This window comes from Gorilla gorilla, chromosome 1 (genome assembly GCF_029281585.2).
Source record: "Gorilla gorilla gorilla isolate KB3781 chromosome 1, NHGRI_mGorGor1-v2.1_pri, whole genome shotgun sequence".
In the NCBI taxonomy this organism is placed as follows: Eukaryota; Metazoa; Chordata; class Mammalia; order Primates; family Hominidae; genus Gorilla; species Gorilla gorilla.
The window spans coordinates 5665229-5681604 of record NC_073224.2 but is presented as its reverse complement, the minus strand read 5'-3'; the positions used below and the strand labels follow the sequence as shown (position 1 = coordinate 5681604).

The window sequence follows — 16376 nt, the reverse complement described above, 5'->3', positions numbered from 1 at the left end:
TACCAAACCCTCTCCTGGCACCCATCACCTCACACAGCATGGCCCCATGAGGCACCAACTCCTCCCCTGCTTCTCTACACTTGCCCTGAACATGACCACCCTGGCCATGGGGCCTTCCACCCCCCCCAAGAGCATGCATAGCACAGCTCACTCAGTCTGGTCCTCCACCTCCCTTCCCTGACCACACCATCTAAAAAGCCTGCCGCCTAACCCTGCTCTTCCCTTGCCCAACCCTTGCCTCATCTTTGCCCCTTTTCTCTTCCTCCAGCAAGGACAGGAGATGTTAACTGTTACATAAACTACTTTATTTAAATAAAACCAGGAAAGACCCTTTCCCCCTTACACACCAGCACATGCACACACGCACACCCACACCCTCCCTCCCTTTCGGCTGTCTGCCCATGGCCACCTCAAACCCCGAGGTTCTCATTGTGACCTCCCTCAACCTGTAGACCCCCGTGCAGAGTCCAGTTGCCCACTCATCCCGGTCGCTGGCAGAACATGGGCCTAGAAAAGAGCACTCCATCATCCTGGGGTGGGTCAAAAGGAAGGACCGCTTCTCCCAAGGCACCCAGGTCTGGTGTGGCTTCCCTACAAACTGGGAGCACTGCCAGGCAGCTGGAGCTGCTCCCTGCGGAGGGCAGAACTTTTCACCCCAAGCCAACCCCTCCCTGTAACAAAGGAAGTAAGAGGGTTGGCAGCCAAGCTTCAGTGTGCCCCGAGGGATCCTGCAGTAGGTATTTTCAGTTTGGGGAAGAGCAAGGGAGAGCAATTGAGCACCAAATTCCCTAACCCCGCCCTGCAGGAGGGTGCTGAGTCAGTTCAGCATCCTCTACCCAGAAAAAGTAAACACAACTGTGCAGCAAGAGTGAGGGTGGGAATGACAGGGGCCTAAGCCTTCAGGACCTCATGACTTCACCCCCAACATGGGCCCTGTTAGGGACCCACTAGCACCTTGGCAATGGTGAGGACCCAGCCCAGCGGAAACACCATACCCACAGGAGCCAGTCTGGAGTTGGTGATGCTCCCTATGTTGACAGTGGGGTTGGGTTTCTCTCCCTGACACCAGCTTCCTGCAGGTCCTGTAAGTTCTGCTTTGGGGCACACATCGCAGAGTGCCTCAGGTCACGAAAGGGAATGCTGAAGGGAAAGGTGGTGTCTTCCGGAGGCACACAGTACATCTTACAGGTTACACACGGGCAGGCTGGAGCAGGACGGGGGTGCAGGGCTCAGCAGCATACCTAGGGTACCCTCCAGAGTTGCCTTGGGAAGGGGGACGGGGCCGGAAACCAACGGGAGGGGTGACTGTCCATCCCCTCTGACGGGAGTACTCAGGCCCAGCACCCATTTTCTCTGATGAGCTTCCCAGTGCCTTCTAGACCAAGTTCCCTGAGGGAAAAAGCCAAACAGATGGAAAGAGAGGGAGCAGAAAGGGAAAGCAAAGGGCCAATGCCCTGCAGATCGTGATGAGCTGGCAGGCAGAGGCAGACATAGCGCCGAGGGCAAGCCTTCTGAATGGGTAAGGCAAAGAGAGCTGCCTGCTGAGGGGAAGGGGGAGGCTGTGAGAACGCCAGGGCAGGCACAGAGGACTCGAACACAGCCGGCCTCTCCCAGGGAAGCACTGGAGAAGGGGACCTTCGGGAAGACGAGGCCCCAGAGGAGAGGGCGTGAGAAGACTGTGGGCCCCAACCGGCCCGTGGTAGCGGATTCAAGCCAGGAACCCTGGCCCCTCGGCTACAGGCTGACGCTGCGCTGGTGCCGACCCCCACGGACTCCGCCGTCGCTGCCCCGGCGCCCTCCACTCCGGGTTCCCAGCTCTTGGCCGTCCAGACTGACATGGTCCGAGAGGCCTCGCAAGTGCTCCACGGAGTCGCACTTCTGCAGGTCTGAAGCCACCGTGCGCAGGCTCAGCAGACTCAGGGTGTCGGTGTCGGGGGCGGGGCCGGGCCCCAGGCTGCTGCCCTCCTCCAGCCCCGCACCCTCGGCCCCCTCAATACCGCTGTCTCCGTCCTCTATGTCCTCAGGTCCTGCTTCGGCCCCCACGGGGGAGGAGCGCCGAGGGCCCAGGGGGTGGGGAGGCAGACCCCCGCGGCGCCGTGCGTGAATCTGCTCGCTGATCTGCTCCAGGTTACGAAGGGCCACGGAGTAGCGCGTCTTGGCCTGAGCTACCTGCTGCTCCAGTTCTGTCACCTTGGCCTTGTGCTCCTGCAGAGGGCAGAACAGAGCGAGGCGACCCATGGGGCATGTCTCCACCTTCCTCAGCACTCTGCACTGAGGTCTGAGGGCCTGCTCTCCCGGAATACCTGGACAGCTGGCTCAGCACCCGCCACAGACCCACAACGCCCTTCCCTGCTCCACTTGCTCTGCGTTGTTCTTCCCCAGCAATCCTGCTCCTGACCTGAGCCCCACCTTCCAGAGCCTTCCTCTCCACCAGCTCCTGCTCCTCATCCTCTCCCCACTGTTCCCTTTCACCCAATGGCTGGTTCTTCTTCCCCATCCCAGATTTCCACCAGTTCTTTTCCTCTTGTTTACCTCCCTTCTTCCAACTACGTTCTCGCCGTCACCAGCCCCCGTCACCAGCCCCCATCCCTGCCTCTCACTCCTGCAAGGTCATTTGGAACATGTGTGCCACCACCCTTCCCCACCACTAGCCGGAGGGCTCACCCTGGCCACCTCACCAAGATGGCCCAGAGAGGCCGACCAGCATCCCCTCCAGCCTGCACCCCCACCTACCCACTCCTCCTCCCCCTCACCCACTCAGCTACCTCCAGGATCTGGCTGAACTGGGCCTTGAGCTCAAAGTAGGGGCGGCTCTTGCCGATGGCCCTCCGGAGGGTCTTCTGCAGGGCTTGGACCCGAGCCTCAGCCTGTTGGCACAGCCGAGTCACTCGCTGGTGCTCCCGCTCACCTCGAAGCCGCTCTTCCTCCGCCTCATTCACCTGGCCCAGAGGACACATCACTGAGCCAGGACCCATGCTTCAGTCTCTGGCATCTGCCCCAGGCTGCCAATCTGAACAATGCCCTGGGGGGAACCCAAACAGGAACATCCTCTGCAAACCCCCAACTGTGTACGGAGCCCGAGACACGCAGGGGAACACAGGGTCTATGAGCCTCAAGACAGCTTATTTCTGTCTCTCTTGGATCTGCTGCCTGACCGTCGAGGACCACATCACAGGCACATGCCTCTGAGCCACGTCTTCCCCATGTTCTTGCCTAGTGTCACCTGCACCACTGGCTACTCAGCTTTGCTGCTGCCAGGAAAGGGATGCTGGTGCCCACTCAACCACTTGAGAGCATCAGGGGAATGTCTGTCAGCACATCACACATCTGCAGCAGCCATTCTCTTCAGGGAGCCCTCAGCGCCAATGGTTAGGGATCTGGGAATGAGAAGAGCCTGTGTGGGGAGCCACAGCTGTGCACTGGGTTCTCCAGGTTTCCACACCCTATGTGGGCACCGTCCAGGACAAGTGGGCCAAGGTTGGATGGGGCTCTGGTGTGCTTCTGCTCAGGGTGTTGTACAGCTGGCCCACTTGTCCTGGTAGACAAAGTGGCTGGAGCCCTCACCTGCTCCCTGTTCAGGTGTAGCTCTACACTGTACACCATCCCCTAACCCCTCCCCCAGTGCTGTGTGCTCTCATTTGCATGCGCTCTAGAGTAGAAGTGAGGTGCCTGTTCTGTGCGAGGGGCAGATGAAGAATCACAAGCCACAAACACCCCCTCGAGGAGCTGACACCTGCCCTGTGCAAGCTGAAGGTGGCAGACAGGGCCAACGGCAGAGATCCTTCCACTCCCCAGTCCCCTTTCAGGAGCTTGGAAATGATACGTAAATTATACTTCAAAACTCGAGGTGTATTGTCAGAGCTCAAAAGCAGGAAAGGGAGCAGATTCTGAAAACAGAAGCGAGGAGTCACACAGCTAAACATAACAAAATGTGAATGTTGAATCCTGAGTATCCACCAGGGATGAATTGTTTGGGTTGGTCCCACACCTGGAGGCAAACGTTCAAGAAGAGCCCAGGATGACATTCTAAGTCAGAGGGAAATGGAATATGGGAAGCATTGGAGGCCAAACAGAACAGAAAACTAGGAACGGGTTTTGCCTGAAACAGAATCGAAGTTGAAAGAAGGCTAGAATGGAGGGAAGAATGAGGAGGTGAGGTGATAAAGACATAGCGAAGGATGGACGAGAACCAGCGAAGGGGACCTGCAGGCACCGCCCGGCTCACCTTGCAGGTAGCATGGTTCAGCATCTCCTGCCACGTGGGGTCCAGTCGGTTCTTGTCAGCCATGACACCCTGCTCAGCCACAAACACCATTTCTCGAGCAGCGTTGTGCATGCTTACGGCCCGCTCGTACCGCAGCGCTGCCTTCTGTGTCTCCTGCTGAGCCTGGCGGGAGAGGGATATCAGGATGGGGAACCCTGAGGGACCCCAGCTGCCCATGGAGACCCATAATAGACGTGAGGATAAGAGAAGGAGGAAGGCCTACTAGCAATGTTGGCTTCATTTCCCAAACTGTGCTGAGGATAAATGCCAAGGAAGCAACATTCTATAAAGAATATTTCATAAGGATATGGACTAGAAGAAATAAAAATTTTGCCAGTGGAGGGTAGGTGTGTGAAATCCAGCACTCCCAAAGGCTGCTAGCCTTCTCCCCTAGGGAAAACACAGGAAAATACAAACCATTTTAGTGTAAGGTGGTTAGCAACATAGAGTCTTACAGAAAAGACGACCTTGAGACCATCAATCCCATGTTCAGCAGGCAAGCTGAAGGAAGTAATCAGACAAGTGCCCAGAGACAGTCGTCATAGCCAGACCAACCAAGCAAAAAACAAAACAAACCTAACTTTTCAGTTATAGGACGTCGGTTAAATAAATAATAGTACATCTAATATAAGAAAATAAGCTGGGCGCAGTGGCTTCTGCCTGTGAGCCCATCTACTTGTGAGGCTGAGGGAGGAGAATTACTTGAGCCTAGGAGTTTGAGGTTACAGTGAGCTATGATCACACCATTGCACTCCAGTCTGGGCAACAGAGCAAGACCCCATTTCTTAAAAAAATAAAATATTAATCAGTCCTTTAAAATGACAGCTTGGATGTATAGTTATTGACATGGAACCATGTCATAATGCTAATAAAAGAACAAAATAGGCCGGGCGCGGTGGCTCACGCCTGTAATCCCAGCACTTTGGGAGGCCGAGGCGGGCGGATCACGAGGTCAAGAAATCGAGACCATCCTGGCTAACACGGTGAAACCCCGTCTCTACTAAAAATACAAAAAATTAGCCGGGCGTGGTGGCGGGCGCCTGTAGTCCCAGCTACTCGGGAGGCTGAGGCAGGAGAATGGCGTGAACCTGGGAGGCGGAGCTTGCAGTGAGCCGAGATTGCGCCACTGCACTCCAGCCTGGGCGACAAAGCGAGACTCCGTCTCAAAAAAAAAAAAAAAAAAAAAAAAAACAAAATAGCACATATTGTGTAATCCCATTTTGGCTGGATATACAAGGACACGAAATATGATTAATACAGCACACATGGTTATCTGTGCTGTATTAATCATATTTTTATTTTCTATACTTTATGATGCTTTCATGTCTTGGGGGACCTTGCTGGCCAAGGACAAACTGCCCCTTCCAGGGCTAATTCCTAGAGACAGTAAACTCCCCTGTAAGTGTGCCTTTCATATGCAAACCAACCACCTAATCCAAAGCCTGGATCCCCAGCTAACTCCTTTACCTACTTCTCCCCCACCAAGCCGATATTTCCTCTGCCCTAAGTCATCCCAGGGCCAGGTACTAGACAATTAGAGGCCGCCCCTATAGCCCAGGGCCTAGCAAAGTTATTCCAACTACCCACTCCTAAACTTATCCAAACTTGCCTACCCTGCCTCACCTACTCCTTTCCACGAAAACCACACTAAGGCTCTGCGCTTTGCTTTCTCCTTCACTTCTTCTGCCTCCTGAAGGACCCTGGTTGCTTCCCTGTGTGGCCCTGCATGGCATGGATGTCCCCTCCTCTTGGGAACAAACTCTTCTTCCAAGACAGTTGTCTGTATCTGTCACCTCACCATACAGGATGACAACAAATCCCAGGAAACAAAATGCATGAAACGTGCATGATAGGATTTTGGGTGATTTTTGTTTCCTTCTTGTTTTATTATGTTTTTCCAATGGTGAACACATATTATTTGTTAAAAATAATTTGTTACAGAAAAAAGGGGTGTGGGATGGGGAAAAGAGTGAGGAGTAAGCAAAGAAAAGATTCAGAAGAGAGACATGAACCAAACGGAAGAGGAAATGGGCGCAGATGAAAACAACAGGATGTTAGAACTGACATATCTGATATACCCTAAAGCCTGGTTCCTGATACGCAGAAGGCACTTAAACATTAGCAGGGCTGAACTAAATATTCTCCCACACCCACCCTCACCATTTTATAGACCATGAGCCCAGAGCCCACGGTGGTAAAGGAACCTCCTGAGCCCACAGAGCTGGTTCCGACCAGCCAGGTCTAGCCCAGGGCTCTGCCCTCAGGGTCTGGTGTTTTGTCTCTCACTCCATATAGAGACAGAAGAATCCAGGGCCAGGCTCAGCACATAGCCTTCCTCAAACGTGGTCAGCCAGCCATACCTCCTTAGCCAGCCGCCGAGCCTCATAGTAGGGCCGGGCTTTTTCGATGCAGCTCCCCAAGTGGGAACCCTGTGTATTCAGTTTCCTCGCCGACTCCTGTAGGATCCTCCGATAGGTGGTCCTGGCCTCCTGGAAAGGAACAAGGCAGAGGAAAGGCACATGTTTGGGTCCCAGCCCCTCTTGTTTCTCAGACACACCCCTCCCACTGCCACTGCCTCAATCTGGGAAAGAGACAGATGGAGGTACTTCCAAGGACCAGCCCAAGCACATAAGGAAAAGGACACTCACATCCAGCTGTAGTTCCACCTGGTTGATCTCCTCACTGGCCTGGTTCAGGTGCTCCAACTCCTCCTGCCACAGAGAGGGGTGGCAAATTAGTGCAGTGGAAGGAAGTAGCCTTGAGTGAACCATGCAAGGCAGGAGCAACACAGAGAGAGAGAGCCCCACTTGCCCAGGGAAATGAGGTGAGACACTCAGGAAAGGAAAGAAGATACGGAGATTGCCAAATGCTTTCTTGTCTATCAGGGACCTGATACATACAGTCTCACGTAATCCTCACAACTCTACCTTGTATTGGGTAGTAAAACCCCAGTTTCAAGGATGAAGAAATTGAGGTTTGGAGAATGCAACACTAATATGTACAACGTGAGGTTGTGGTGAGCCCTCACTCTCTCCGTGAGATTGCAACACTTCCTCAAACTGAGGGAGTCTCCTTGGACCTGAAGGCTCGCTCTCTGCGAGAGGATGGCCACCTGGGCCAGGGCAGGGCCACTCAGTCAGCACATGTTTACTGCACACTTATCACCTCTCAGGACTGTGAGACCTGAGAATTCAGGACATAGAGGTGGCAGCCTGTAAGGAAACCCAGCAAGTCAGCAGCAGGTCCTGGGCAGTATGTGTAGCCTTGTGAGGGGTGGGTGTGGGTGCTCTCTGGGTAGCAAGGTCACCTAACTGGGCAGCAGAAGGTCAGGGTAGGATGCCTGGAACACTTGCTCACCAGCTGGAAGGACTTCATAGACACAAAAGTGCCAGTGAATGACTAGGCAAGGTGGCTCACGCCTGTAATCCCAGCACTTTGGGAGGCCGAGGCAGGCAGATCACCTGAGGTCAGGAGTTCGAGACCAGCCTGGGCAACATGGTGAAACCCTGTCTCTACTAGAAATACAAAAATTAGCCAGGTGTAGCAGCGTGCACCTATAGTCCCAGCTACTTGGGAGGCTGAGGCAGGAGAATCACTTGAACCTGGGAGGCAGAGGCTGCAGTGAGCCAAGATCACACTACTGCACTCCAGCCTGGGCAACATAGCGAGACTCTGTCTCAAAAAAATAAAGTGCCAGTGAAGAACGAAGGGCCAAGGAACCAAAGGGGAGCAGGTACCCTGGGCAGACAAGTTGGCAGGTGAGAAGGTCAGTAAGGCTACAGCACTATGGGAGGTAGTACCAGGACTTTCTGCAATGGCAAAAGGGTCTCTCAGAGCCTGGTACCAATGTAACGAAAGCCTGGGGGAGCCAGGGAGACAAAAGTGGAGGCTGGGACGGGCATGGTGGCTCACACCTGTAATCCCAGCACTTTGGGAGGCAGAGGTGGGCAGATCACTTGAGGCCAGGAGTTCGAGACCGGCATGGCCAACATGGTGAAGCCCTGTCTCTAGTAAAAACACAAAAATTAGCTGGGTGTGGTGGCACGCACCTATAATCCCAGCTACTTGGGAGGCCGAGGCATGAAAATGGCTTGAACCCGGGGGGCAGGGATTGCCGTAAGCCCAGATCGTGCCACTGCACTCCAGCCTAGGCGACACAGTGAGACTCCATCACAAAAACAAAAAACAAACAAACAAAAAAGGTGGAGGCTGTCTATAGTATTCCAGGTGGCAGAGGAGAGGGCAGATCCCAAGGCAACGCAGGACACAGAATCACAGGGGCTTGGTGGATGACTAAGGTCAAGATCAGAAGCCTTTTGGCCTGCTTGGGCAATGGGTGACCATGACCGCAGGTCCCTATAGAGCAGATCCTGTGGGAGGGAGGGAGAGTCCTGGGGAAAAGTTGCTGGACAAGCTGGTTTGAGTGCCTTCCTGGCCCCTGGAAGGACTGGAGAGAGAAGCAATAGAACCATCCAGGGCTTTCCATGAAATGGCAGAGAGCTGAGAGGGGTACTGGCCTCAAGTCATCCTCCCTTGCCCGAGAAAACACAAAAGTTCCCAGAGCCCCTGGTGAGCTAAGGACACTACTGAGGAGCAGTGCTGGTCTGTGCCAAGGGCCTTGTGCCAGGAAATACCTGGTGCCTAGCTATAGGATTTGCCTTCACCAGCCCCTGCTGTCTCTGGACAGGAGGCTGGACAGGCCAGAGGGACCCAGCCCAGCATGTGCCTGCTGCCCAGACCCATGACTTGCACTTGGCAGTGACACCACAATCACTTCCCACTCATACGGCCGTGATGTTGGCCCCCACTCACCTCATTCGGGCCTTTCAGCAACCCAGTGAGGGAACCAGGCTGACATGCACAATCTTCCTTTTAGTTCCTTCTACCCCTTCTATCCTACCCCCATCCCCTGCCTTGATCCTGAAAAGATCTGGGTCAGCAGGTAAGAATACAGGAAATGGTTTGACATGTTAATTACAGTAACAGGAAGAACACAAAGGTAGAAACCTGTAATGGAATGAGGAATGAGGATATGAAAATGCACACACTTACCTACAACAGTGTAGACCCTGCCTAAGGAGGGCCACAAATCTGGCTCTAAACTAGGGATGTCCAATCTTTTTGCTTCCCTGGGACACACTGGAAGAACTGTCCTGGGCCACATATAAAATACACTAACACTAACTATAGCTGATGAGCTAAAAAAAAAAAAAAAAAAAAAAAAAAAATCGTGGGCAGGCACAGTGGCTCACACCTGTAATCCTAGCACTTCAGGAGGCCGAGGTGGGCAGATTGCCTGAGCTCAGGAGTTTGAGAACAGCCTGGGCAACATGATGCAAAGCCCATCTCTACTAAAATACAAAAAAATTGCTGGGTATGGTGGTACGCACCTGTAGTCCCAGCTACTGGGACGGCTGAGGCAGGAGAATCACCTGAATCTGGGAGGCGGAAGTTGCAGTGGTCTGAGATTGTGCCACTGCACTCCAGCCTGGGTGAAGGAGCAAGACTCAGTCTCAAAAAAAAAAAAAAAAAAAAAAAAATCGCAAAAAAACATCTCATAATATTTTAAGAAAAGTTTACAAATTTGCATTGGGCTGTGTTCAAAGCCATCCTGGGCTGCATGCGGCCCACAGGCCACGGGTTGGACAAGCTTGCTCTAAATTTTCTCGAAGTGACTTATTCAACAGAAACGTAACAGGAGCTGCACATGGAATTTTTAATTCTAGAAGCCACATTTTTTAAAAGTAAAAAAATTTTTAAAAATGAGTGAAATTATAAAAATACATTTAACCCAATATATACAAAATATATTTCAACATGTGATCAACATAAAATAATATTATTATCCATACTTTTACTTTTTTAAACTAAGTCTTCAAAATCCATATGCACTTGACTCTTGTGACACATCTCAACCTAGACAGTGGCATGTGGCTCCTGTGTTGGGTGGCGAAGGTCTAGAAGTTGTTGTATTTGGGTAGATGCATCTACAGTGTCACACAACCCAGTGTCCATAAAATAACAACCATTCTGGAAGAACAGGCAGCCAACACAGCTCAGGGCCCCAGAGCAGGCACAGGGTCAGCATCAACACTACCAGACACATAGAACTCCAAGTTTCACAGTGCCTTCCTAACAGAGACATCGCCAGCAACTGACATGATCACCCTAACAGGCCCTAAAAAGGCAATGTCTGTCAAGGTGAAAGGCAACCTACCTCCCTGGGGGCCCAGCTTCCTGGGGCTTGACGTGGCCTACAGGGGCTTTTAGGCTATCTGGGAGACGAGTGACCAGTTCTTTCAGCACCTCCTGCTGGAATATTCTTTCTCAGCAACTTTGCATTTGATAGATGAGAAACAACCAGGCGGAAAATTAGTGACAGACTTGGGTCTGGATCCAGGACCGACCTTTGATCTCACTTTCCTTCCACTGTGACCACCCTCCTGGGAATGAGGACACCATTGGAAGGACATCTCAGTAAAGAAAGAAGTGCTGTAATCTAGGAAAACCACAGCCCACGTAGGAAAAGGACAGGGATTGGAAATGCAACAAACATTGATTGTGGGGGGTCAGTTGGTAAAGGCCACCCTGCAATGTTCATGTGGCAAATCAAAGTCCAAGACTGGATCCCCACTGGATTCCATGGCCTCAAATGCTTCCAGTCATCAACCTCCAGCTCCTGACGAGATCTTCAATGGATTGGATGGCTCAGCACAAATTGTTACTACTGTTAAAAGGACAAGAAGAGCTGTTGCTATTGGCAAGTGGCAGGAGTGGGCATTATCTTTCTATATGGGAACTAGCTTTCCAGTGGCACCTCCAGCAATTTACAGAAAGCCATCTGCTGATGGGATCTGTCCCCTCAGAGTCACAAAGCTCTCCCTAACAGGACAAGAAGATGCCTGGGGAGCAAAGCAGCCTGGAGGGCAAGGTCACCACAGGAGGGAGTGGGATAGCCCACCTAGGCGACACCCAGGGAAAGGCTGAGCAGGAATCCACTGAGGACCTGGGACGGTTTTGGGCAGTCAGCAACACATTCCATTTGGCCTGCTTCACCAGGGACTCCTGGCACTCAGCTGAAATGGAATTCGGGGAGGACAAAGTCTGAATCAACGTGCATCATCCATCAGTGAGCCAGCAGCCAGCAGGGAGGGTGACCTTCCCAGGGCACAGTAGTCAGATTCCCACGATGCCAGGACACTGAATCAAAGGCATGGGGACTCAGGCTGCAGATGCTCCCACCCCACCTAGTGCAGACCATCAAAAGACTCAAGCTAATGGTAACTGGGGCCAGGGTAATGACTGTCCTGTGAAAGCTAAACCCATACTTCTAGATGAGGTCACAGAGGTTGCAAAGTCACCCTTGAGAGTTTGGAAAGGAGCAGGTAAACGAGAGCACTCACATCTGAGGAAAGAATGCAACCACTAAGAGGGGGCTGAGAAAGTCACAGAACAGACCCAGGTCCATCCTAGATCCACGCTCCTTTCCTCTTCCCTCCACTGGAACCCTCTCGGAAAGCTGAGGAAGAGCCTGGAGGACTCAAAAGAACTCCACTAAGATCGTGACATGGAGACACAGCCAGCAGCCTTCCCTGGAGGGACAGCATGCTCCAGGTAGGCACCAGCTGACTTCCTTCCAACTCCAGAGGAATCCCACCATAAATGGCCATGGAGCTGCCTGCCTGAGAAGGAACCCCAGCCCCAGGTCAGAGAGGGCCTTATCCTAAGGACAGCCATTTCTGGGAGCCTCAGAAAATACCAAAACAGGCACTCTACCTTTGGGATATACCTGGCCCAGTGGATTTGGCTCTGACTGTAACATCAGAATCCCTTCTCACCCCACCCAGACTAAGAGAATCCACATGTCTGGAAAGGCTCAGATAAGGGTATTTTTGAAGCTCCCTGGTGGCTTTTTATGGACTGTGGATGGAAACCCAGTAAATGCACTGAGAATCCAGAGAAATGAACACCCACCTAAAGCACTGAAACACATGATCAGAGCAATGTGCATGGTTTGGTGAACTGTCAACACTCAAAGGGACCTCGAAAGACAAACACCCCAATCTCCTCCTCATCTTGAAAGCCCAACCACAGAAGGGCAAAATGCCACTGGCCTCCTCCATGAAGGGTGCCCCTCAAGCCAGGCTGCCTCTCTCACACAGCAAGAAGACACTAACTCCCTGCTGAGGTCAGAGCACTGGCCTACCCACACCTGTGTCATCAAATGAGGGAAGCTATTACTAGACCTTTCCTCCCTATACAACCCACAACATTCCACAACATGTTGTGCAGTTTAGCAAGAGAGACGAGGGTCTGGTTTACCCTTCCTGCACCAGTGACATCACAAGTTCACTGGAGGCAAAGTAAATCTTACGCTACTTCAGTGTACTCCAACTCTCATAGAGCTCATCTGATAGAAGAGTCAGTGATGACAGAATATTCTATTTCTGCACTGTCAGTATAACATTGAGGAACTGCTTTTTTTTTTTTCTGAGATGGAGTTTCGCTCTTGTCACCCAGGCTAGAGTGCAGTGGCAGATCTCAGTTCACTGCAATCTCCACCTCCTGGGTTCAAGCAATTCTCCTGCCTCAACCCCCCAAGTAGCTGGGATTACAGGCACCCGCCACAACACCTGGCTAGCTTTTTTTATTTTTAGTAGAGATGGGTTTTCACCATGTTGGCCAGGCTGGTCTCAAACTCCTGACCTCAGGTGATCCACCTGCCTCGGCCTCCCAACATGCTGGGATTACAGGTGTGAGCCACCATGCCCGGCCGAGGAACTGCATTTTTACATGTTAATTTTAATTGATTGTGTTTAAATAGCCACATGCAGCTAGTCCACCCTATTAGACAGCACAGTGCAAGTATGACTCTTCCTACTACTACCATTTGCCTATGCAGACACTGGAAAAATACATAGGAGTAGTAGAGGCCAAGTAAAGAGACCACAGTGGATTCTCCTCTGCAGAAACCTTCTCTGGAGCAGGGCAAGGAAGGCTGTAGGGAGGCACATAATGCACATTACACAGCCCTCCTCCGCAAGCAACAGAGAGACAGCTCTTTCCCAAAGTGCAATCTATAAACTATCACCAAGGAACAAGCAAAAAGAGTTTGAGAAAGAACTGTAGACTTGTGTCAGAGCAGAGCAAGATTGAGTTGTGCAAATCAGCTAGACCAACTGCTCACTTTACAGATGAAGAAACTGAGGCTCAGAAATGTAAAGAAACTTCCATAAAAATCATAAATCATGGGGTTGGAGGTAGCATGAAACTCAGCCCAAGACTTTTTTCACTACAACTGATTTCCTCAGAGGATGATAAATCTGTAGAAATAGCAAGAGAAATTGGCTGTTTTCAATGCAATGTCAGGCAGAGCAGAAATAAATTACTGACTCATGCCAGAAACAAATGGCTCACCACTGCTCCATTATAAGCATGGACACAGTAGAAGAGGAACCCACACACCCACACATATCCCAGGAACCCACACAGAGTGAAGGAAGAATGCCAAGACTGGCTTTGATTTCTTCCCAACTCACTGGAGTAATCCAATAAAGGTTTGCTGACAGATAAGCCTAGGAATTTGAGCCTTCATATGTTCTTGCTCACCTACAGAAGAGTCACTTCCACAATATCAGAGTCTTGGAGATGTGACCGGAACAAATGGCAGACTCAAGCCCCAAACATGCAGGAGCATCCTGGTAGTCACCTGCCCAAGAAGCTTCCTCAGGAAGTCATTCTCAGCCAATTCCCTGAAACACTGCAACCCAGCTTTGACTGGCCAGGCATCTCTTCCACATGGAGTTGGTCTTCCTCACTGACTACCCCCAGGTCTCCTACACAAAGATCTGCCTGTCCTACCAACTAGACTGTAGACACTCCAAGGCAATAAACTGCTCTTCCATTCCTTTAGGAGACCCACTATCCTGAGGGCCAGGTATGTATGTTACTAAGGATTGGCCACAACAAAAGTTACAAATCCTTGAACATATGGGGTTTCTTTATAGATCTAAAGTTGATGCTACCTTTATAACACTGGAAAGGTCTCACTGTTTACAAGGGTGAAACACATTATCAGAGCAATGTGGGCCGCACATCCCTGGAAGGTACTGCTGAGAAGGTGAGAAAGGGGAAAACATTCTCTCACTCAGCCTCAAAACTGTCCCCCAGTATCAAAGTCATCTCCTCTCACACAGCATCCCTAACTAAGGTGGCAGCCCCTCTGCTTATCTGGAAAGAAGTACAACACACCTACCCTCGACTGACCTAAAGTGTGCCTCCTCCATCTACTGCCAAGTGACGCTTCGCTCCTTCAGTGAAGCTTTCAGCAATGCCTCCCAAGCACTAAGGCCAGGCCTTTCTCTGCACTCCATCAGCACTTCAGACACACAACTCTTTTGGAACTTGTCACATTACCCTGCAATGATTTGTTGACAAACTTGTTCTCCTTTCCTGCCCCAGCCGACTGGGGACAGAGTAAGTCTAAGCCCTCATTCATCCAACACTCTTCAGGGAGGCTGGAATCTGGGCTCTCCTTCTCTCCCCGCTCTCAGTGCTCTCACCTGTATTCTAGGATCCAGTTCTTCCTCCTCTCTTGGGGACAATTTGGCCTCACTGCTGCTGCTTCCACCTCCTCCAGGCTCTTCTGCGACTGGGCTCCTAGGGACTTCATCCTCTACAACTTCAGGCCGCAGCTCCCCCTGTGGGGTCTCCCGCCCTCCTGGAACCTGTCTGAGCTCAGCCATGCTGACAGGGGGAGGGCAGAGCCCTATGCACAAGAGAGGACTGACATGCTGGGACCAGGGCCCCAGCTTGGGGCTTCCTGGGCTCTAGATGGCCAGGAGAAGAGTTTCTCTTCTCAAAAGGCAGAAAAGGTGGGCACAGGAAGAACCTCACACTAGGTTAGAGGTTGAGATTCAAGTTGTCAGTGGGGTTCCTAGAGCTGAAGCCTTGTCTGTGCAAAAGTTCTTCCCTTCCCGCCACAGGGAGTCCACTATGACAAACCCGGAGCAACAGCTCCAAGGCAGGGGGCAAAGGGGGCTTGGATCCTGGGCCGAGGCCTGCTAGGAGGAGCACCATTCGGGAGGGTGGAGGCAGGCGCCTCCAGGCTGTGGTGGCAGCTGGAGAGAGAAGGCTGGGCCCGAGCTGAGGCTGTAGGATGAGCGTCTCTGGGGAGCTGCAGAGAAACAAAGGCCAAGTATATGGTCATGTCAGCATCAAAACCGCAGCCACCAGCCCCTTCCAACTCTATAGCCTCCCAAAAACTACACTCTCACCACGCCCCCACCCATGTATTCCGACCAGTCCCTACCTCAACTTCTCTCCTTAGCCCTCAAGGACTTTAGATTCTACTCTTCCCCCGTCCCAGCTCCTCTCGACCCAGCCCCTCCTCAACCAGCGCCTTCGAGACTTTCCTCTGCACCCCTAGGCTCTCCTCCATCTCCTGTGGTCTCCCGCTCGTCCCACTCCACGCCAGCCCGGCTTTGCGATTCACCTTGTAACCCCGAGCCCCACCCCACCTTCTCTGTCCAACCCGAGACATCTAAGCCTCCCGTCTCCAATTCCACACTCTTCCGCAATCCCAAGGACCCTACTCCCGTCCATTCTACCCAGCCATGCGCAAAAGCCCCCCTCACAGCCTTACCTCAGTTTACCTTCCCGTCCGCGGAGCTTCTAGGCTGCAAACAATCTTCCCCCCTCCCTCCCCGCAAAAGGCGATCCAACCAAAAACGACCAGGCAGACCAGAAGCGGAAATACATCATCGGTGAACAACGCTCTCCCTCCCACGCTCTCTCTCAAGCCGGGCCTCCTCGGGAGGCCTCACACTCCCCCGCCCTGCCTTCAGTTTCCGTACAAAATGGTGCCCCACGTTGCTCAGGCTAGCCGTAGGTTGCCTCCAGACCATACTCCACCGAGGCTGAATGAAAGAAAAACATGAGAATGTGGTGCTGAAGAAAATTAGGGCGCGGGATGGAAATCGAGAGTAACTGGTGAGAAGAGGAATACTAGATATAAAACGGAGATAATAGCCTCAGAGTGAGTAGTGCCATCTTGCTTTACGGAGCTGCGGAGGCGGCTGCCGGAAAGCCACTTCCGGTCTGCTCCACGAAG

At 52.2% G+C, this 16376-nt stretch overlaps 1 protein-coding gene across 3 annotated transcripts; it reads right to left on the bottom strand.

The window, feature by feature from the left end:
* Positions 1-283: 283 nt before the first annotated feature.
* SH3BP5L (SH3 binding domain protein 5 like) lies at positions 284-16376 on the bottom strand. 3 transcript variants are annotated; one of them, XM_019032995.4, is made up of 7 exons: positions 15909-16376; positions 14827-15440; positions 6913-6975; positions 6625-6753; positions 4226-4387; positions 2766-2939; positions 284-2205 (listed from the first exon to the last, which is right to left on the bottom strand). In XM_019032995.4, the coding sequence occupies exons 2-7, from the start codon at positions 15007-15009 to the stop codon at positions 1735-1737; spliced, it is 1182 nt and encodes a 393-aa protein (XP_018888540.1). In that variant the 5' UTR covers positions 15010-15440; positions 15909-16376; the 3' UTR covers positions 284-1734. The 3 variants fall into 3 exon arrangements, with proteins under 3 accessions (XP_018888540.1, XP_018888550.1, XP_018888544.1); XM_019033005.3 differs by lacking the exons at positions 14827-15440; positions 15909-16376 and adding an exon at positions 7076-7327; XM_019032999.4 differs by lacking the exons at positions 6625-6753; positions 6913-6975; positions 14827-15440; positions 15909-16376 and having other exon boundaries at positions 2766-3022; positions 4226-4348.

Excerpts from the sequence above, each read along its gene's own strand:
- SH3BP5L (XM_019032995.4), bottom strand. The coding sequence starts at position 15,009 with ATGGCTGAGCTCAGACAGGTTCCAGGAGGGCGGGAGACCCCACAGGGG. Across the intron at positions 2,940-4,225 it reads TGAACCATGCTACCTGCAAG|GTGAATGAGGCGGAGGAAGA; the intron begins GTGAGCCGGGCG and ends CCTCTGGGCCAG. Across the intron at positions 2,206-2,765 it reads AGTTCAGCCAGATCCTGGAG|GAGCACAAGGCCAAGGTGAC; the intron begins GTAGCTGAGTGG and ends TGCCCTCTGCAG.